The sequence below is a fragment of the Carassius carassius genome, chromosome 36 (assembly GCF_963082965.1).
Source record: "Carassius carassius chromosome 36, fCarCar2.1, whole genome shotgun sequence".
Taxonomy (NCBI): domain Eukaryota; kingdom Metazoa; phylum Chordata; class Actinopteri; order Cypriniformes; family Cyprinidae; genus Carassius; species Carassius carassius.
In genome coordinates, this window is record NC_081790.1 from 5312733 (window position 1) to 5332168 (window position 19436).

A 19436-nucleotide genomic window follows, 5' to 3' on the forward strand; every position below is an offset into this window, starting at 1 on the left:
AAAAGGGTATCAAGCTGGTAGTAGGCCTACCTTTTTAAAAGGTACACTTTTGTACCTTTTTCAGGTGTGTATTAGTAGGACACTTTTGTACCTAAAGTGTAAATATTAGTACATAATTAGCAACTTCAGAAAAGGTACCGGCCCAGTTACTGCTTTTGTACCTTTTTTCTTAAAATAAAAATCAGCTGTCTGCATATTAAGAAAATAAAAATAAAAATAGGTCGGCCGATTTGAAAGAAAAGCTGCATATATTTTTAATCATAAACTTATTCAGAGTTTATTCGAAGCACTCGTTTGGAAACTTGTCTCCTCCCCATCCTCAGGACCTGTTGTAGATAGGCGCTTCTTCCTGTCGCTCATTGACTGTTTTGTGTGTGTGTGTGTGTGTGTGTGTGTGTGTGTGTGTGTGTGTGTGTGTGTGTGTGAATATGAGGGCATGTCTACTGTGTGAACACACGAGGCCGAACACTAAAGAGCTGCTGCCCTCGCACACATCACGCGGGTTTTACCGGGGAAACAGTCTCGCACTGAGCCGGCAGGATCGCGCAGCGTCGCGGCTCTGCTGATTAAATTCCTCGCGCAGAGAGCAGCAGCACTGAAGCACCGCAGAGGAGCAGTGTCACTGACAGGTAACAGTTGCCTTTCACGTCAACATCACATGCTGTCGTTACAGTCACTCGGACCTATTTGCATTTCAACCGTAGAATGATTATATAGTTAAAAATGTAATACCTCATAATCAGGTTCATAGCTGTGATATATTGATAGGCCTATTTAACAAAATAATACAAATAAATGAAAACGCTGTCATATTTTCTCGTTTACTTAATGTAAGGTGATTTTATAAACATTTATTATGAAAAACAATGTATTGTTAAAATTGCAATGCTAAAATGCCAACTATAGCCTAATGTTGTTGTTGTTGTTTTTCGAAATCTTTAAATGGACTTAGATTTGTCAATGGCGAGATTGTAAATACCTACTCCTGATGGAGTATACACTGGAAAAAAATGGCGTAGAATTATTTTATTTTTTTTACTCAGAAAGTTCTAGTTAATTTCACAAATAAATAGAAAACGGTTAGTAATAACGTTAAATCAAACGCAAATTTTGAAGCAGAAGGAATAGTAGTCTAGTCAGTATTTTATTGTAAAACACTTTGTTGTATTTACAGCTTCTAAAAATAATATTTAGTGTATATATCGGTGAATATATTGAATGTGATCATTTAAAGGCCTTAATTAGTTTTTATATCATGTTTAATAATAATAATAATAATAGTAATCTTTCTCTTTTAATTTGTATTATTATTATTTCTAGAAAACCGTCAATATTATAGTGCTTTTCAAACCACCAAGAAAATCATATGTAATCGCAAGAAGCATATATACACGGTTTTGCTGAAGCACTGAAGAAGCGCTGTTTCAGGTGTGTGTTAATATGTTTGTGCGCAGGCGCTCGGCGGGGCGGAATGGACTACAGTTATGATACGGACCTGGAAGAGTTGTGTCCGGTGTGTGGGGATAAAGTTTCTGGCTATCATTATGGTTTATTAACCTGCGAGAGCTGCAAGGTATTAAATCAGACTGTTTAAATATAGCCCAGTGTAAAATGTTTTCAGTAACCTAAAATCTGATGTGATGACAATCTGAACAGGTTTAAAAACCAACACTTATAATAATATTTTTTTTAATGTAAATGTTGAATACATTTATCCTGAATAATTTAATAGGCCTGGGACTGAATCAGCCTGGCTACCTTAGCAAAGTTTTAAGGGTCAGATCAAGTAGAAAAAGCTATTTTATCTGACAAATGCACATCATATAAAGGTGTATACAGTTTTGTCAATATATTAGGCTATATAATTAAAAAATAAAATTTCGATGTTACATTCACTTCGAACAAATCGCGTAGTCTGTTTATTAATTTTAAAGTCACTTTTGCAATGTATCTATAGATAAATTATTCTATAGAATTTATTCTGTATAATTGTAAGTATTTCTTTTCTTTTCTTCTTTGCTGTCGAATGGTAAAATGTTTTTCTCCCTTCATTTTAAAGGGTTTCTTTAAGAGGACCGTACAGAATAACAAACGGTACACATGTGCAGAGAGTCAGGACTGTAAGATCGATAAAACCCAGAGGAAACGCTGTCCGTTCTGCCGCTTTCAGAAATGTCTGAACGTCGGGATGCGGCTGGAAGGTGAGTAAATATGCTTTATCTCATATTTAATCTCAAATTCAGATCGGTATAGACAACTGCATAAATCTGAAATGAATTGGAGATCAAATATGAATGAATAATTTAAATGATTAGGCTACAATTTAAAATATGTTCTTATAAAAATCATATTTTTCATTTTTAGAGCTGTTTGTTTTGTATTGTATTGATTAATTCCTCGTACATTTTACGTTATCTAATCATTTACTATTTAAATCTATATGTAGCCTGTATGGATAAAGGCAATCTTGTGACAGGATTTGTGTTTTTCGGAAAATTGGCAATAACCGATTAAATAATAGCCTATTCCGTAAAGAAGGTCTATTAAAAAACTATTATGCATTGAAGCCAGCTGATTAGTTTCACATGTAGATGTAGAATTAGAAAAAAAGACGAGAAAAAATAAACAATGAAGAAAAAAAAAATCCGTTCTTGTTGCAAGGTCTCTATTATCTGCAGGCACCTTTGCCTTACCGGCTGCGCGCGCTTTGCTTCTGGATCAAGGTTAAGTATTCATTTAAGCACAGCTCTATTTTTAATCAGCCAGGCTATAGGCCTAGAGATATTTTTAAAGTTCGTGAGTTTATCGAAGGACGAATTTTAAAGAAACGGACAATAAACGACCAGCTTGTAGAACACGAATCTTTTCTTTTAAAAATAAACATTCTAATTAGAACCAAAAACGGTTTTTCTACATACATTAGAAGAACCCTTTTAAGTTCCACAAATATCTTTGTATTCATTTAAATTTAGAAAAAGTAGAAAAGTAACTACAAAAAAACTCTAGTTACTTCAGTGATCTGAAGAATACTTTTTTAGTTGACTGTCATTCAGAAATATAATGCTTTTAAATAAATATAAAACACTGAACATGTAGCATACAGTTTTTTTATTTTTATGACTTTTTTATTTAGATTGATTATTATATTCAATTATAAAATACCTTTGTATAATACTGTTAAATATTAATATTAATATGAAATGTATTGTAATATGGTTTTGTTTGTGCTCACAGCTGTCCGTGCTGATAGGATGCGAGGAGGGCGCAATAAATTTGGCCCTATGTACAAACGAGACCGGGCGTTAAAGCAGCAGAAGAAAGCTCTCATCCGGGCTAGTGGCTTAAAGATGGAAGCCACGCCCCCTTTGATGTCATCCCCTCAGTCTGACTACAGCTTCAGCACCGCTCTGTCCACCCCAGCTCTGAAAAACACCCACCTAAACATTGGTACCTCGGTGGCCCCTACAGATTACGAACGCAATCTCTACGCATCCAGTTCCCTGTGTTTATCCATCCCCATACCGGCGCACACCCCTCTACAAGCACAGTACCCAGCGTATCCCACCCTGCCCAGCCGCGCCATCAAATCTGAGTATCCCGACCACTACACAAGCTCAGAGCATTACACCAGTGCCAGCTCCCCAGAATCCATTCCAGGCTACACATACGTCGACCAGACGCAAGTGTCGACCAGCCCGCCGCTCGCCCCACTGGGCTTAACGGTACCACCGCTGGTTCTAGAGTTTGTTCGCTGTGAGCAAGATGAGCTGCAGGTGCAAAGCAAGATAAGCGCTCACCTGGCTCACCTGCAGCAGGAACAGAACTCTCGGAGTGCGGCGGCCAATCAGGAACAGAACACACGTCTCGCTGCCAAACAGGAACAGCTCAGCACCTTCGGCCTGATGTGCCACATGGCCGATCAGACGCTCTTCTCTATAGTGGAGTGGGCGCGAAGCTGCATCTTCTTTAAGGAGCTCAAGGTAAGTGTGAACACAAGAAAATCTGAATGAAAGGGATCGTTCATCAAAACATGCAATTCTGCCATCATTTACTCCCCCTCATGTTGTACCAAACCTCTATGAGTTTCTTTGTTGTGCTGAGCTCATAAATTATATATATTTTGAAGAATGTTGAGTTTACGGTAGCCATTGACTTCAATAGTATGGAGAATATACTATGGAAGTCAACGGCTGCCACCAGCTGTTACCAAATTCTTCAAAATATTGTTTGAGTTTAGCAGAATAAATAAATGTATACAGTTTTGGAACAACTTGAGGGTGAGTAAATTATGACAGAATTAAATTATGCCTTCAATTAAACCGCCTTGTATCATATTTCCTGAACAACCAATCATTTGTAAAGTGGAAAGTCTTGTATTATTCTTAAATCACCAGAAAAACTGCCACAAAGATTCCTATCTTCCTGTAAACAAGATTTTGACTATTGTTCAGTCCTCAGCCTTTTTCTTATTTTAAAGACACACTATGCTAGTCCTCAATTCAAGCTCAGAGTTATGGCCAGTGACAAGAAAATGCAAACATGCCCCAGAGGTTTTCTACTAAAAAAATGTATTTATTTATATACTTGTGTTCATGTCAATTTGTTATTTGACATTAAATGGAGCATTTGATGCAAATAGAGCCATTTTTCCCCCAGTCATTTGCAGCTGTTAATTGATACATTTTGAAAACTTCCTTTTTTCATTTGTAAACTTTGAAAATGTTTACTATTAGTGCATATATATAATCTTAACTTTTTAATTCTTTTTGTGTAAAAACTTTACTTGATTGAAGTTTTTATTGATATTTTGTAATCCAGTTTCATCAGATTAAGTAAAATTAGGCCTTTTACACATAAACACACACACACACACACACACACACACACACACACACACACACACACACACACAGAATGTTTGCATTTTTGGCCAGGTCTCTCTTGAAAAAGAGGTTTTAAATCTCAATGAGATCATCTGGGTAAATAAAGGTTAAATAAAAAAATAAAAAAATGAACAGAGCGGATACGGTTGGCATGATGAAATGATGCTGACATGGATGAACAGGGAGTGTGTGTGTGTGTGTTTCCAGATGAAGAGACCCGGCCTGCTGTGTTTGCTCTGGCTCACTGTCACATTTATAATGGCTTTAACATGCGAACAGTGATGTCTGATGTGATTCAATCAACAGGTTTATTTGAGGAAATTATTAGCTGTCTGGTAATTTTATGAGGTTTTGTAGCATAAATGACACAAATAGCAGGAAACACTGCATTGTAATGATGATTTAAGCTGCTGTTGAGCCTGTGAATAATGATAATGATATTATAATACTTATTATAAGGCATGTTTTGTGCACATTTATATAAACTACCTTGTTAAAGATTGGGGTGGATAAGATTTATTTATATTTATTTTGCTCAACATGTCAAAAATACAGTAAAAACAGCAATATTGTGAAATAATGTTACAATTTTAAATAACTTTTCTATTTTAATGTATTTTAAAAATGTAATTAATTTCTCTGATGCAAAGCTGAATTTTGCGTATCTTTACTCCGTTCTTCGGTGTCACATGATCCCTCATAAATCACAATTTGCTAATTTGCTGCTCTATTATTATCAACAACAGTTGTTTTGTGGAACCAGAAAACAATAAGCATTTATTTGAAATATAAAAATTTTGCAACATTAAACAATAGAATAGACTTTACTGTCACTTCTGATTAATTTAATGCATCCTTGCTAAATAAAATTATGAGTTTCTTTAAAAAAACTAATCTTACTGACCCCACTCTATTTTTTGAGAATACTGGATACTGAACTGAATTCATTTAATAGCAATTTAGCAATTATCACAATATCATTAAAACTGTAGAATTTTCATGAATCTTGCATTAATACATTCTTACTTGAAATGTCATCTTTTGCATATTTCAACTGGAAGTCTCGATTTACTGTTAATCCGAAATGCTGAGATATATTTAAGATTAATTTCAAAAGGCTCATTAACTTTTTCAGAACAATCTTAAACTGAGTGCTCCTGCTATATTGTGTCCATTATAACCTGTGGCATTGAGGGGTCTTTACATAAAACACTTGAGTTTTGGTGGTCCCGAAGAGCTCTTTAAATAAACTCAAGAGTGTTTGTTGTCTTGGAGGAAATAGAGGATACACTCCTTTCTTTTGTCCATTCTGAGCTGCTGTCGCTTTCTGTAGTGTTTCCAAACCCTGCTGACAATGCAGCATAAACACAATCACACATTACGACATTTCAATCACACACACAATATAGATAGTAACACTTGCCATTATTCACACACACACACACACACACACACACACACACACACACACACACACACACACACACGCACACACACACACAAACATACACAAACATACACGGACCATGATACTCTGTGAAATCGCACCACATAATAGAATAACCTTCTCAACACACACACAAACACACACACACACACAAATAAAGAGATACAATTGAGGTAGGAAACAGAGGCTTAAATACTGTAAACATAGGTGTGCCAACATAAAATCTGAAAGATTATTTTTTAAATCTGAAAAAAAGAGAAACATGAAAACATGGAATTATAGCTTAAAAAAGCAGCAATAAATCACAATACATTTTTAGTTCCAATTAAAAATACAAGACACACGATAGTCTCTTCTGAATTTGAATTAAAACAATTGTTACTTAGTGTCTGCAACAAATAGAACTGAATTTTCTTTATTTTTAGTGCAAACACTGCAATTTCCAGTCCATTACATCTCAGTACCTCTCTCTCTGTGTGTGTGTGTGTGTGTGGCGGGGGGGTTAGAAACAGCATTCCTCTCCAGATAAGGGGAGAATGTGAATGCTTCAGTGTCTGTGTGTTCAGTCTGCCTGAAGATTTTTCTTATTCAACAAGTCTCACTCTTTTTAATTAATCAGATTCCTCCAGAAAATAGTTAAACTCAGCTGACTATTATTCGCTCCTGAAAGATTCCAATTAGAAGCAAAGTAGTTTTTAAATGCTGATGTAATAATAAAACCTTTTTTTTTACATTCTGAAACCTTTTTATTTTATAGATATTTAGAAACCCGCTGATCTGAGGAACCTAAAGAACGTTTTTCATCTCCAAAGGACCCAATGAAAATTATTATTTTTTGCCAATAAGAACCACCGAAGAACCTTTTATTTTAAGAGTGTTTATATTTGTATTGTCATTGATTTATAAAAACCAGTAAAACCAATATTAACCTCTGCTTTTCAATTCAGTTAATGCATCTACTGTCAATGTTTAGTCTGACATTTAATGAATATTTATTTTGTTAATTTAAAATCTAGTAAATATGCTTCTCTGGTCCATCAGTTTGATTTAGTCTGCCACCTACAAGTCTAAAGTGTACAGTCATGGTATCAGTTAGTAAAACCATAGTACTTTCATACATAGGCCTATTCCAAAATACAGTATTGACAAAAGCTTTAGTGATACCATGGTATATTTTATAAGTGACATGACATACTGACTGACTGTAATAAAGCCACTGAGGCAGGATGCTTCAGGACTGATACCATCATCACTTCCTCTGTCTGTGCTGATTGATTGTTTCCACTTCACACTATTACCTGAACAGGTGTGCTCACACACACATGTCAAACTCACACACACGCCGGATGTGAACTGTTAGTTTATTAACCCTCTGAAGACAAACATATGCAGTGTGTGTCTGACAATTTGAAAGATGTTTAGGATGTGTACATGCATCTCAATCTACAACCAGTATATCTAGCAGTGTTCAGCAAAGCATACTACCATTCTTGCAGACAGTGTGTAGAATGCATTAGTGTGTGTGTGGGGGGGGGGGGTTTGTGAAATACACTGATGATTTCAAATGTTTGGGGTTGATATAATTATTTTTTATTTTTCTTTTATAAGTCTTTTAGATTGACTAAGGCTGCATTTATTAATACAGAAAACAGTAAAATCAGTAATATTTTAAAACATTATTTTCTGCTCAAGATTTATATTTATAAGAATCAGTGTTAAAAATAGTTGTGCTGCTTTACAGGTGCATCTCAATAAATTATAATGTCGTGGAAAAGTTTCAGTAATTCAACTCAAATTGTGAAACTTGTGTATTAAATAAATTCAGTGCACACAGATTGAAGTAGTTTAAGTCTTCGGTTCTTTTTTTTAATTGTGATGATTTTGGCTCACATTTAACATTTAGAATATTTCATAATACCAATAAGAAAAAAAATCATTTTTTGTGAATTGTTGGCCTTCTGGAAAGTATGTTCATTTACTGTACATGTACTCAATACTTGGTAGGGGCTCCTTTTACTTTAATTACTGCCTCAGTTCGGCGTGGCATGGAGGTGAATAGTTTGTGGCACTGCTGAGGTGGTATGGAAGCCCAGGTTTCTTTGACAGTGGCCTTCAGCTCATCTGCATTGTTTCTCATCTTCCTCTTGACAATAGCCCATAGATTCTCTCTGGGGTTCAGGTCTGGTGATTTTGCTGGTCAGTCAAGCACACCAACACCATGGTCATTTAACCAACTTTTGGTGCTTTTGGCAGTGTGGGCAGGTGCCAAATCCTGCTGGAAAATGAAATCAGCATCTTCAGAAAGCTGGTCAGCAGAAGGAAGCATGAAGTTCTCCAAAACTTCTTGGTGTACACGTACAGTGACTTTGGTTTTCAAAAAAACACAATGGACCAACACCTGCAGATGACATTGCACCCCAAATCATCACAGACTGTGGAAACTTAACACTGGACTTCAAGCAACTTGGGCTATGAGCTTCTCCACCCTTCCTCCAGACTCTAGGACCTTGGTTTCCAAATTAAATACAAAACTTGCTCTCAATTAAAAAGAGGATTTTGGACTACTGGGCAATGGTCCAGTACTAGGCAATGGCCCACTGCTCCGGGTGTGTGCTCACAGTGTGTGTGTGTGTGTTCACTGCTCTGTGTGTGTGCATTTCGGATGGGTTAAATGCAGAGCACAAATTCTGAGTATGGGTCACCATACTTGGCTGAATGTCACTTCACTTCACTTTCACTTTTCTTCTTCTCCTTAGCCCAGGTAACGCCTCTGCTGTTGTCTGTGGTTCAGCAAAGTCCTTGACACGTCTGTGTGTGGTGGCTCTTGATTCCTTGACCCCAGCCTCAGTCCATTCCTTGTGAAGTTAATTTAAATTTTTGAATTGATTTTACTTGACAATCTTCATAAGGCTGCGGTTCTCTTGTTTGGTTGTGCATCTTTTTATTCCACATTTTCCCCTTCCACTCAACTTTCTGTTAACATGCTTGGATACAGCACTCTGTGAATAACCAGCTCCTTTGGACCACAAACATTAAACAAATTAATGTTTGTGGCTTACCCTCCTTGTGAAGGGTGTCAATGATTGTCTTCTGGACAGCTGTCAGATCAGCAGTCTTCCCCATGATTGTGTAGCCTAGTGAACCAACTGAGAGACCATTCTGAAGGCTCAGGAAACCTTTGCAGGTGTTTTGAGTTGATTAGCTGATTGGCATGTCACCATATTCTAATTTGTTGACATAGTAAATTGGTGGGTTTTTGTTAAATGTGAGCCAAAATCATCACAATTAAAAGAACCAAAGACTAAAACTACTTCAGTCTGTGTGCACTGGTTTTATTTAATACACAAGTTTCATTTTGAGATTAATTACTGAAATAAATTAACTTTTCCACGACTAATTTATTGAGATGCACCTGTATATATTTGTGGAAACCATTACAGTTTTTACAGCATTATTTGATGAATAGAAAGTTCAAAGAACAGCATTTAAAAAATATATATATATTTTTAACCCTATAAATTCCTTTGTTACTTTTGATCAGTTTAATGTGTCCTTGGTGAATAAAAGTAATACTTTCTAAATAAATAAACCTGACCCTCAACTGACAGTTTGACAGTTAAACCTGCCATGATTTTCAACATATCCTTCAAGATTTACTTCAAAACTGGCAAAGTTATGACAGTATGTAATTAAATTATTTAAAACTTGTAACCATGTGAAAAAAGCAGCATATTGACATTTGCATATTGTCTGTTATTGCAAAATGCATTCTATTTATAATCATTTAAAATCAACAAGAAATGAAAATTAACAATATGTATTTTCTTTATGCATGTTTCTGGTTATAATTAAATTAATTATTTGATCATGGTATTACATGGTCATGTCATTACAACCACACACACACACACACACACACACACATATGTATATGCATATACAGACAAAAATAAGTGTCATTATTGAGCAGTAATATAATATATAGTTTAAACAGTAAATAGCTATATTGAGCAGTGAGCAGTACATTAAAACCGAATTCTAAATGTAGCTTCTGTCCTCTGTGATCTGTTTGTGAGTTTTACTTCCACATTCACACAGCTGGACATCTGTGCCCTTCTGGGTCAAAATCTCAAATTCCTGCAAGACAAAAAGAGGCGGTTTTATTCTGCAAAGATAAAACCGAGAGAAATAGCAATAAGAATAAAGCCTGTGTTGTGGAAGTCTGGGGCAGCAGGCAGGTATTACGACCGATAAATGAGGGTTACAAAATATATAAAGCGCTGACAGGGAAATGTTGTGGCGTTCAAGTGTGTATGTGAATGTGTGCGTGTCTGTGTGTGATTTCAGAGTCAACAGCTACTGCTGAGAAATGGACAAGGGTCTTGTTTTACTCATAATCTTTTCAGAGCAAAGCTTTTTCTCTGTCCCATATAATAGCCCACACTGGGGTGACAAGGGCATCTGACACTCTCCAAAAGCGGCTCCACACAGCACTTATGGTGATGCCGCCGAGGACAAGCTGAAAAATGCTAGTAATGGTAGTAATTCGCAGGTTCAGTATTCTAAAGTCCTTGCTGTAGCACTTAATATCAGTGATTGATTTTGTTTATTTATTTTCTTTGAGCTTTTTGTCACTTTAATTGATAAACCTTTTTTCTTTTCCTGTTTTGTCTTGTGGAAGTCATGTGAACATAATACAGCTATTAAAGGAATAGTTCAGTCACAAATAAATTTGCTGAGAATGTACTCACCATAAGGCCATCCAAGATGTAGATGAATTTGTTTCTTCAGAATTTGCATTAGCACTTGCTCACCAATGCAGTGTATGGGTGCCGTCAGAATAAGAGTCCAAACAGCTGATAAAAACATCACAATAATTCACACCAATAAGAAATCCACACCACTCCAGTACATCATTTAACATCTTGCGAAGTGAAAAAATGTGTTTGAATGAAACAAATCCATCCTTAAGACATGTTTAACTTCGAACCATCGCTACTAGACAAAACATTAGCGTTTTATTCATAATAACGATTCTTTCAGTGAAAATGTCCACCCCTTGTTGTCCTCTCACATCAGAATCAACCAATCAGTTTATTTAGAGCAGTTATTTTCTTGCTTGGTCTGTGCATATTTTTCTCTTGATTCAGATGAGACCACTTTTTCACTGGAGAAAGCAATATTATTAATTATAGCTGATATTGATATATTTATTATAATACTATAGATTTGTTCCTTACACTCTTTTTTTGCTGTTGATTGATGGACTGGAGTGATGTGGATTACTTTTAGATTTTTGTGATGTTTTTATCAACTGTTTGGTCTGACCTTGTTGTAACGTTATTTCTTAACTTATTTCTACTTGATCACTTTCATACTATCGTTTGATCCTACCTTGATTCTCCACAGTAATGGTTAGCATTGCTAACAATAGTTTGCAGCAGATCCACTTCAAGTCAAATAAAACCTTGTGTCTATGTTTATTCATGAAAGCAGCTGTAAGTGCAGAAAGTTTTTTCTCTTTTCAAGATTGAAACGACTTGCTTCAAAAGAGCTTTAATCTGAAGTTTTCTCTTAAGCTATCATCAAAATATTCACTAGCTTAAGCTACTTCAGTAAGCTTAAATAAACTAGCATTGCTTTTTTATTCATTTGATTTCAAATGATAAGGATAAATGATAGATAAAAAAAAAGAAAAATCACCATTTACTCCCCCTCATGTGATTTCAAACCCATATGTGTTTATTTCTCTTTTGCCTTTTGAGTGAACTATATTTGATTTTGATATTTAATAACACTAGTTGCTTGTGACTAGTAATCAGCTGACTACATAACTGCAAAAAATGAATTCTCTAGATTTGAAATGATTTGTTTACAGTACGGTGAAGCGGTATTTAATAACATTCCCCTCAGTATGCTTTCCTTCATTTGCATAAAAAGCTTTGCATGTGTGTTTTTGTCGATTGTGTAGCACATTGTGTATCTAAGGCAACAGACAGACTCCAGCTTCCTTCACTGTGTGCAGAATGTGCCGTACGATCTCTCGTCATGGCAACAGGAGTGTGGCATAAAGGGAGAGATAGAGCTGCCGTCCAATTCTATGCACTTTAAAAAAAATAACAAGTGTGTTCCTGCTGCTATTAACTGTTCCGCCCCGAGAGGCACTGAGGGGTCACGAATCTCATATGCAACAGTGAGCTGAAAGTTGTTTCTGTAGAATTATATCATCCACATAATTGGCTATTTTCAATTCAATTCCACCTGCTAAACTGGAGTGTGAATATGCACAATAGCGGCCGGCTATTGAATGAAGCCTGAATCACATCTCTGCCAACCTGAATGATGGTTCAGTCCATTCTGTTCCATTTTTATACAGTAACTCAATGCTATTGTGTTGGCGGTAGAAAATTGCAACTCTCTGGAAATTTTGTGTGGGTGAGGCTCCTTAAACGTGTCTGAATGTACCATATTCACATTGTATTGCACAGAATATGAAAATATGTATGTATGTGTATGAGTATCCATTTATTATTTATTTATACATAAAATGTAGGAAAGAAATATCAAAAAGGGAAGTCTTAATAGTTGTTTTCTCCTAGAAAGCAAAAAGAGATTTATAAGAAAACTATTTTATTTTGATTTTTCAACATTTTCAAGAAGTAAATGAATAAATAATAAATAATTAAAATAATATTTTCCTTTCATATACCTCTATACTTTTATATTATATAATTGACTCATTTGTTTGTATCTATTTTTTTTTATAATTTATAGAGAAACAACTGAGATTCACTAATTAAATAAAATATAATATAAAAATATAAATATGATGTAATTTTAAATAAATATTCAAAAGTATTATATATTAACAAATATCTTAAATAGCTTAAGTTGCTGTGAGCTATGAAAGAGCAATATTTAAGCAATTATATTTTATACAAAATAAAAATATATTTTAATTTATAGAGAAAAAACTCACTTAATCAAGTCACTTAATACATTATATACCGGATTAAAAAAACATAAATGTGATACATATAAAAATAGAATATAATATATTATTCATATAATCAATAATATTTTTGAATTAATAAAATAGTGTAAAAAACCTATTTGGAAATCATTTTGTCTACTTTCATATTTCATTCTGCTTCACAGGTGGGAGATCAGATGAAGTTGCTGCATAACTGCTGGAGTGAGCTGCTTGTGCTGGACTACATCGCCAGACAGTTGCATCATGGGAAAGAGGACAGTGTGCTTCTCATTACTGGACAGGAGGTAACACACACACTCAAACCGACAGAATATAGGCAGAAATATACATCTGATGTGTTGATTTCATGTAGTTTATGTCTGTTTGTGTCAGGTTGAGCTTGCGTCTTTACTGGCCCAGGCAGGGGTCACTCTGAACGGGATGATACAGAGAGGTCAGGAGCTAGTGCACCGTCTGCAGGAGCTTCAGTTGGACCGCAGAGAAACCGCTTGTCTCAAATACCTCATCCTCTTCAACCCCGGTGAGAATATCAACTTAAACACTAGTTACACTTCAAAATGGAAATAATTTACTTTGTTTTTAGCCAATTTTAGGTTTTAGTGTTCTTGAAAAAAAAATAACAATGTGATTTTTAAACTTGGGGAAAAAAATACAGGGAGACACGCATATAATGTTAGCCACGTGGTTTTTTTGTTGTTGTTTTTTTGCACGACGCATTGATAATTTAGTTTTACAGCTGATCCTTCAGAAATCGTTCTAATATGTTGATTTGCTGCTCAAGTATAACTTTACTATTAATATTACTATGTTGAGAAGAGTCGTGCTGCTTAATATCTTTCTGAAAACTGAGATAGCCTACTCCCCCCCCCCCCCAAGTTCTTTGATAAATATTTTTTTAAACGGCTTTTATTTCAAATAGAAATATTTTGTAACATTATGAATGTGTCCTTGATGACTAAAATATATAAATAAATATACTGACCCCCAAAACCTTTAAACTGTAGTCTGAGAATGTGCTTTTATTTGTGACCTTATAACCAAAATTATTTTTTTTAGTTTATATTTTCAATAGTAAATTGTAAAAAAAAATCTATATATGTTTCAGAATACCAAAAAACGTGTCACATTAAATTTAAGACTTTTTATTAACCTTGTGTCAAATCGCCTAAGATTGTGTGCTAACATTTCGTTAGCGTTTTGAATGTTTTGCGATTGGCTGACGGAATGATAACAATTTGGATGTATCAAATGATATTTCCCTTAATAAGTTCCGCTAAACTGTTTTGAAGAGTTTTAGGTCTTAACTAAATCCAGAGGCCAGAACGACTTCTCGTTAATGAGGAAGAGGTGTGAAAGTCTTCTCTTTCTGTGTCAGGCTCCCTTAGTTCAGCAATGCTGCTGTTGATGTTTTAATAGTTTCATATAAAATACATTTTCATAGGCTCTGTGTCACCCCGTCCTCCGCGTCTTATTGAGCGTATCCATATTTCCTCTCCCGGGGTTTGACCGAGGCTAATTAACTTCTCAAAAGATGAATATTGCATTGATTTCGAGCCCAGCTAACGAGGACGCGCGTGCATCGCGCTATTTGTCGTGAATGGCAGCGTGCTTTGTGTGGCGCGGGGCGCGTGGTAACTGGGTAATGGGCTTAATTAAAATGAAAGGCTGCTGAATCGCTCCCGTTTACAAAGGCAGGGAGCCGGACCCCGTATCCGCTCGCAGACGCACACACGCCGTCTATAACAAGACTCAGAAGTTTAATGGATTGACCCCATGTTGGTCCGCGCCGTCTCTTTCTCAGCTTCGGGAGAAAATGCTCCTTTATTGTTCGCGTTCGCTTAAGTGAGAGCAATTTAGCGTCGACAAAAGCTGCTTTTCATAATAAGAGTGGCTGAGGGCTGTGTATGTGTGTTAGAGAGAGTGTTTGTATTTGTGTGTGTTCAGGAAGTGCTTGAAACCCCATTTTCCTCTCATGCGTCTTCATTGAGACTCTGTTGGTGCATCTCTGTGTTATTTTACTACCGTTGATATAGCCTACTGTTTTCGTTTATATTTTGAATAAGATTATATTTTCATATTTTCAGTTTTAGTTTTAGTTAAAGTTGTGACAGTTTTGTTGTTTTTGGACATTTTTATTAGGCTAGATGTAGTTTTGTTTTGTCAGTTTTATTTAGTTTTAGTTAGGCTATTTCGCTTCAGACTCGAAATGGCAATAGCTAAAATTAGCTAAAATGTTTATTTTTTTCTGTATATGCTAGTTTTGACTAATGTTTAATCATTAGGCCTACTCCTTTTTGTTATTTAAGTAGGTCTAAATGAAAATCAGCAGTTACATCGGAAACTAGCTAAACTTGTTATTCGTTTTTAAAAATATGTCTACATAGCATTTATTTTATTAGTTATTTTAGTACTAAAATAACTAAAACAAAACAAAAATGAAATATGTTGCATTGTCAACTAGCTGAAATTGTTATTATACAGTATATGCCAACACACACACACACACACATATATATATATATATGAAAATAAGAAATGTTGCCTCAGCAACTAGCTGAAATAAAGTTGAAGTTTGTATTTTATTTTATTTCAGTTAACATTTTTTTATTAATATTTTGTGCACAATTTATAAATATGCGTAAACATTAACACATGAACACTTTTAGTTAATAACCCTGCTGCCCTGCTCTCTCTTACTGCAGATGTGAAGCTGTTGGAAAACCAACCTTACGTGGAGAGCGTGTACGAGCAGGTGAACGCCGCGCTGTTGGAGTACACACTGTGTGCGTATCCACAATTCCCGGACAGGTTTAGTCAGATCCTGCTGCGCCTTCCTGAGCTCAGAGCACTCAGCACACAAGCTGAAGACTACCTGTGCTACAAACACCTGAGCGGAGAGGTGCCGTGCAACAACCTCCTCATAGAAATGCTGCATGCCAAGAGAACCTCCATCTGACACACACACACATTTACAGGCCCGATTCCTTTGCAGATGACACTGTTATTGACTAGATGTTTTGCAGCAGTCGTCTTTCGCACACAGAAAACCTCATCAACCATGCCACTGTGTTTCTGAAAGGAAAGATGGGAGATGTAAGCGTTATTGACTGTGCTGCAGCGATGACGTATTTTGTAGGTCAGCATCACCTTGGTTCCTTTGACAAAAACACAATTCAATTTTTTATTGGTTTTTGCAGAAAATAAGCTCTGTGATTCTTACCCATTTTGGTCAGGAATGAACAGCTGTTTGAAGCCTAAATACAATCACTTGGAAGTAGAAAGCTAAACTCTAAAGCACAGTCGCATGACTTCTGCTCTTTCAGTCCTTATTTTAAAAACAGTTTCCTTGAAAGATAGAATACTTTAAAAGAATGCAATTAAAAACACAGTGAAGCTGTCAAAGCGGCTAGTGAGTAAACTTGTTCGATGTGATGATCTTGAATGCCCTCAACAATCTCTGTAGTCCCATTTACCAAATAGTTAGCCAGCAGCTTTTTCAATCGAAAGGGTATAAAACATGAAAATATGTTGAGCTTGTGTACAGTACAGACTTTAGTTCAAGCGTTTATCCAAAGACCCATTTAAAAACCCATTGACTTTAGACCGGTGTAACCAAAACTGCTACGTAAAATACTTGTTTCCAGGATTTGGCTTACAAAAATACGTCATCCCTTCAGCACTCTATTTAAAAAAGCGACAGATTGTGCCTTCCCTCTAAACACACACACACACACAGACACCAAGAAGCACTTATTCCAGTATTTAAAAGACAAGGTGAGGCACAGTCACAGCCAAGAACCTCCCACTTAGACAGGAAGCGGCAACATGTCTGTCATGACAAATGAGGTATTTCAATAATTACAATCTAAAGCACAAATTAAACGATAAGCTGAAATCTAATGATTTCATCAAGAGAGGCCAGTAAATGAGCTAAGCAACCTTCATTAACATTCCCTTTTTAAGATGGAAAGTGAGAGGGAGAAAGAAAGAGGGAAGGCCTCATTCAACACAAAGCACACCCATAATAGCTCTGCCATAAAACCTAGTGAGCTGCCTACATAGACAGCATCATTTACGCTTCTTATGAAATGTAATCTCAAGGCAGCGCACTAGGTTTTTGAAGAGAGCTCTTTATGCCTGCATTTATCAGACACTGCACACTTAAACACCAGTATATTGTATGTTTAAAAAGAGTTGAGTGTTTGTGTGTGTGCTTATGCTGAGGCAAGGGGAGGTAAATTAAGACTTGCAATTCTGCCTTAACACTAACACTGTTGATCCTGTGACGCTGAGAGAATCAATGGGCATAAATTACTATTCAGATGTGTTTGTGTCTCTGTGCGTTCTAATGTGTGAGTGTGTAAAAGGGTGTTTGTGTGCGCGCGACTGTTAAGAAATGTCATCTCAATATATTAAGCCCCTCTCAAGCTTCGGCCAAGCTGATTATGATATCTCAGCATGTTTGATTTTTGTATAGTGAAGTGTCTGATTGGTCAAGTTCTCTTTCATGTAACATGTTTGTGTTAATGACATTTGTTATGAATGTGCTTAACTGTATTGTTTCAAATGAATAAATAGAAATTATTTAAACCATCTGATATTAGTTTCCAGGACCTGGGTTTGATTTTGGCTTTTGTGGGGACATTTATTTGTTTGATCAAAATTATTGCTATAGGGATGATTTAGTAGTCGCTGGATATTGGTAGGGACATGTCAAAGCGTCCCTACCAAATTTGTCTGCCTTTGGAAACTATAGTTCTCTCCTTAAATACGAAGAAGTCAAGTAACAGATTGAGTTAATCCTAATTTTCAATTTTCATAAAACATGTCAGACATCGAAGTGAGTTGCTGTTTTTGCAACTCTTCTGATGAAGATTTAATTCACTTGTTATGGCAATGTAACCACAGAGGAATTTTGAAGTTTTATATGTTAATCCAATCTCATTTTGTGAGTGACTTTTCTTTTTTGTTTAACTACTCGAAAGAGAATAGGCTATAGGGAAATATAAATTAATTTGTGTTTCCTGCTAGCTAAATTTCACATACATACACAAAAATCTAAACTCTAAACCTCTCTTTTCTTTATTCAGAGTTGATCTAAACCTACACGAAAATGATTCAAAATTCGGCAATCAAAAGTACATCTCTATATCCATCCTTTTTTCTTTTTTCTTTGTTTTCTTTTTATAACTGTACTGGCTTAATGGTTTGATCTTTTGAACTGTTTAATAAAAAGAAGAAGAAGAAGAAGAAAAAAGAATTCAGTACCTACTCTGAAGTCCTGATCTGAATCAAATGATTTGCAAACCCACACCGATGTCCTGATCAAGCGGCAATCAAGTGGTCTCTCTCTTGAAGCCAACACGGAAGTGACTAAAACTGCAATTCACAGACTGGCTCTACAGGCTGGCTCTAAAAGAGAGTCAATCCCATAGACTCCTTATGTAAAAACCTCCAACTTTACAGCAGAAAAAAATCTGTTTACAGCCCATTATAAAAAGTGGTTTTGGTCTATATAGCTAATTTTGCCCTTCATGGCAGCTGGGAGGGGGGTGTATCTATTATTATTTATTTATTTATTTATTTATAACTCATCCATTTAAATTCCATTAAGCCTTAAAGTTCTGCATAATTAAGGGCATGGCCACTTGAGTGACATGTGGATTGCTGCTGCTGTCACCGCTGTTGATCTAGGTGGGCGTGGTTTCAGCTACCAGCTCCCACCTCTTTGCCCATTTTCGATTATCCGGGAGTGACGTTGGTGATATGCTGCCAAGATGGCGATGTGCCACTCTGCGCACTTAGGCTTCAGAAACTCTCTTCAAATACCTACGGGTGATGTCACGGACACTATGCCCATATTTTTAGAAAGTATATGGTCCTGATACAAATAAAATGATTATAGATAAGTGAGAAATTCGTATCGTCAATTCGTCGTAATTACAGTATGTAGCTGTATGCGTGTACTTGTTGCTGTAAAGCAACCGCCCATTTTGAAGCAACTCCATTTACATGATATTTAGCCCCTAAAATGCGATTTTTATCAGGGAACCCCTCGAAACACGATTGGGCTAGTTTAGAGGAGCAATTGGGTGAGTTTTGTTGTGAAAAC

The 19436-nt window shown here is 35.9% G+C and overlaps 1 protein-coding gene across 1 annotated transcript; it reads left to right on the top strand.

The window, feature by feature from the left end:
* The first annotated feature begins 430 nt into the window (after nucleotides 1–430).
* Nucleotides 431–16646, top strand: LOC132116988 (nuclear receptor subfamily 5 group A member 2-like). The gene is made up of 7 exons (XM_059525941.1): nucleotides 431–629; nucleotides 1455–1573; nucleotides 2060–2201; nucleotides 3235–3980; nucleotides 13489–13608; nucleotides 13697–13844; nucleotides 16027–16646. Exons 2-7 carry the CDS (start codon nucleotides 1472–1474, stop codon nucleotides 16278–16280), a joined length of 1512 nt encoding a protein of 503 aa, XP_059381924.1. The 5' UTR covers nucleotides 431–629; nucleotides 1455–1471; the 3' UTR covers nucleotides 16281–16646.
* Nucleotides 16647–19436: the final 2790 nt, after the last annotated feature.

Excerpts from the sequence above, each read along its gene's own strand:
- LOC132116988 (XM_059525941.1), top strand. The coding sequence starts at position 1,472 with ATGGACTACAGTTATGATACGGACCTGGAAGAGTTGTGTCCGGTGTGT. Across the intron at positions 13,609-13,696 it reads TTCTCATTACTGGACAGGAG|GTTGAGCTTGCGTCTTTACT; the intron begins GTAACACACACA and ends TGTTTGTGTCAG. Across the intron at positions 13,845-16,026 it reads CCTCATCCTCTTCAACCCCG|ATGTGAAGCTGTTGGAAAAC; the intron begins GTGAGAATATCA and ends CTCTTACTGCAG.